Here is a 2,230-nt window from a genome sequence, read left to right on the forward strand (position 1 = left end):
CGAACCCGAATGCATCTCGCATGCATGCGGGTATTGCGAAGAGCACAAATTCCATATGCGCGTACTCTAAACGAGTTCGACATACGTGACTTTCAGAAAAGCGCCGTGGACACAAAATGGTACCAGTAGTCCAGTAGCACTTGACACACAAAAGCTATGGGGCCCCGCGCTCTCGCAAATTAGATAGCCTCCACCGAGCTTTTCTAACGCGAGCTTTTTATCACGATGAGGGAATGAGGAGTGTTCCATCTATTCCAAATTCCAAAGTGCTGAAATAGATGGCCACCGAGGCGTTTGGATCTTTCTGGGGACGAAAGGATAGGCACCAACCCTATAAAAGAGGATTTCCTCTTCTCATTTGGGCCTGAGCTACCCGCAACTACCGCACGTTAGGTATTGAGGCAAAACATAGCAAAGCAGCTTCGTTGTGAAGAGTAAGAAATGGAGGGGTCGACGAGCCAAGGGCATGTGGTTGGGATTCCGGTGAGCAGCAGAGCTTATGGCATCGAGGAGCCGGACTTCCCGGTGGAAGAGGAGACGCCCGATCAAGGCGGTTTCGTCGGTTCCTTCCAGTCCAACCAAGGTGAGAAACTCGCATGTTCTTTATCTGTTCGATTGCGGTTCACTGCAAGGTGTGGAAGAAGGCAAGAAAAGCATGTGCTGATCAAGTTATTGTTCCATTTCAGATGAGAACAGCTCGACAGCCGATCGGCCGACGAGCAAACATGGAAGGAAGGGAGACAAGATCGCTAAGGGCATTAAAGAACATGGTAAGTAATGATGTTCTCCTACATGCGAAAATTGGAAAGTTGTTGAAGACAGTAGATGTTTTCTTTTTCTTGGTCATGGCTTTGGAAAAGTAGACTGAACTTGCTTGCTCCTATGTTTTGCAGTGACTCTTGGGCCCAAACTGTCTGACACGGTCAAGGGGAAGCTCACGCTGGGCATGAGGATCCTCCAGGCCGGCGGCGTGGAGAAAGTGTTCAGGCAATGGTTCTCCGTGGACAAGAACGAGAAGCTGCACAGGGCCTCGCAGTGCTACCTCTCGACGACGGCGGGGCCGATCGCCGGCCTGCTCTTCGTGTCCACGGCCCGGGTCGCCTTCCGCAGCGACCGCTCCCTGGCGGTGTCCACCCCGCACGGTCACAAGGCGCGCGTGCCGTACAAGGTAACGATCCCGCTGCGGAAGGTGAAGGCGGTGCGGCCCAGCGAGAACATGCACCGGCCGGAGCAGAAGTACGTCCAGCTCGTCACCAACGACGGCTTCGAGTTCTGGTTCATGGGGTTCGTCAGCTACAACCGGTCGCTGCAGCACCTCGAGCAGGCCGTCGCGTACGCGCAGGCGCATGACGACGTGCATGGCGTGGAGCACTGGAGCTGGTAGTTTCTTCGTGTGCGCACCGTGTCTTGTGTTGTGTAGTTGGGCTAGTTCTGTGTATGTGTAGGCTGCAACATGTCGTTGTATATTTGGGGGTCGCCTCGTGGATTAATCGGCTGGTTAGCAAGTTGGTTAGAGGCGATCAATCCGGGCATGTGATCTTTTTGGGGGTTGGGGAAGAGGAAAATTCATGAGGTGGAACAGATATCTTTGGGCGCCAATGGCAAAAGTGCCATCAATATCCATTCTTCTCTCGAGAAAAAGATGCGTTGAAATTGTATTGTGCTATCAAAGGGCCTATCGAAATTTTCGTTTTCACACAAAATGAAATCTCGTGCGTATTAGCACCTGTAACTCCATTAAGATCTGGCATAAACTGATGTACAGGATGATATTAAGAGCTATTTGTAGCTACGTTGCTTGTTGCTTTGAGGTGATGTCTGAAGAATTCAGACATTAAGCGTGTTCATAACATATTTTTTAGATGAAGGAAGTATAATTTTGGGTCTCTATAACAACATGACGTGTTTCACCACAATGACTCTAACCAACTGATCACTTCGCTTACCAGTACCTGCGCTTCTATGCCAGTCTATGATGATAGCACATGTCTGACTGAAAGCGGGATTCAATTCAATTCACCGCTTTCCTACAAAATCCAGGCCGAGAGAGACTGAATTCAATTCACAGATTTCTTACAAAATCCAGTCTTGTTCAGTCAGGTCCCTGCATTGATGTATGAACCAAATTGTCTAGCTTGGTTAGGGAAAACAGGGATACAGATCATTAGGTAGGAGTAGGACAGTCTCAGATCAGAGTTCGTCTTGCCCATGAAGTTATCGCCTACAAGAG

The 2,230-nt window shown here is 49.7% G+C and overlaps 1 protein-coding gene across 1 annotated transcript; it reads left to right on the top strand.

Annotated features, from left to right (window-relative positions):
• The first annotated feature begins 353 nt into the window (after window positions 1-353).
• On the top strand, window positions 354-1,792 carry LOC133920458 (putative GEM-like protein 8). The gene is made up of 3 exons (XM_062365078.1): window positions 354-583; window positions 687-770; window positions 894-1,792. The coding sequence occupies exons 1-3, from the start codon at window positions 442-444 to the stop codon at window positions 1,382-1,384; spliced, it is 717 nt and encodes a 238-aa protein (XP_062221062.1). The 5' UTR covers window positions 354-441; the 3' UTR covers window positions 1,385-1,792.
• Window positions 1,793-2,230: the final 438 nt, after the last annotated feature.

Source organism: Phragmites australis, chromosome 6 (assembly GCF_958298935.1).
Source record: "Phragmites australis chromosome 6, lpPhrAust1.1, whole genome shotgun sequence".
Taxonomy (NCBI): Eukaryota; Viridiplantae; Streptophyta; class Magnoliopsida; order Poales; family Poaceae; genus Phragmites; species Phragmites australis.

Bases quoted from the DNA above. Each gene is read 5' to 3' on its own strand.
- LOC133920458 (XM_062365078.1), top strand. From the start codon at position 442: ATGGAGGGGTCGACGAGCCAAGGGCATGTGGTTGGGATTCCGGTGAGC. The intron at 584-686 runs GTGAGAAACTCG...GTTCCATTTCAG, and splicing joins TTCCTTCCAGTCCAACCAAG to ATGAGAACAGCTCGACAGCC. The intron at 771-893 runs GTAAGTAATGAT...TATGTTTTGCAG, and splicing joins TAAGGGCATTAAAGAACATG to TGACTCTTGGGCCCAAACTG.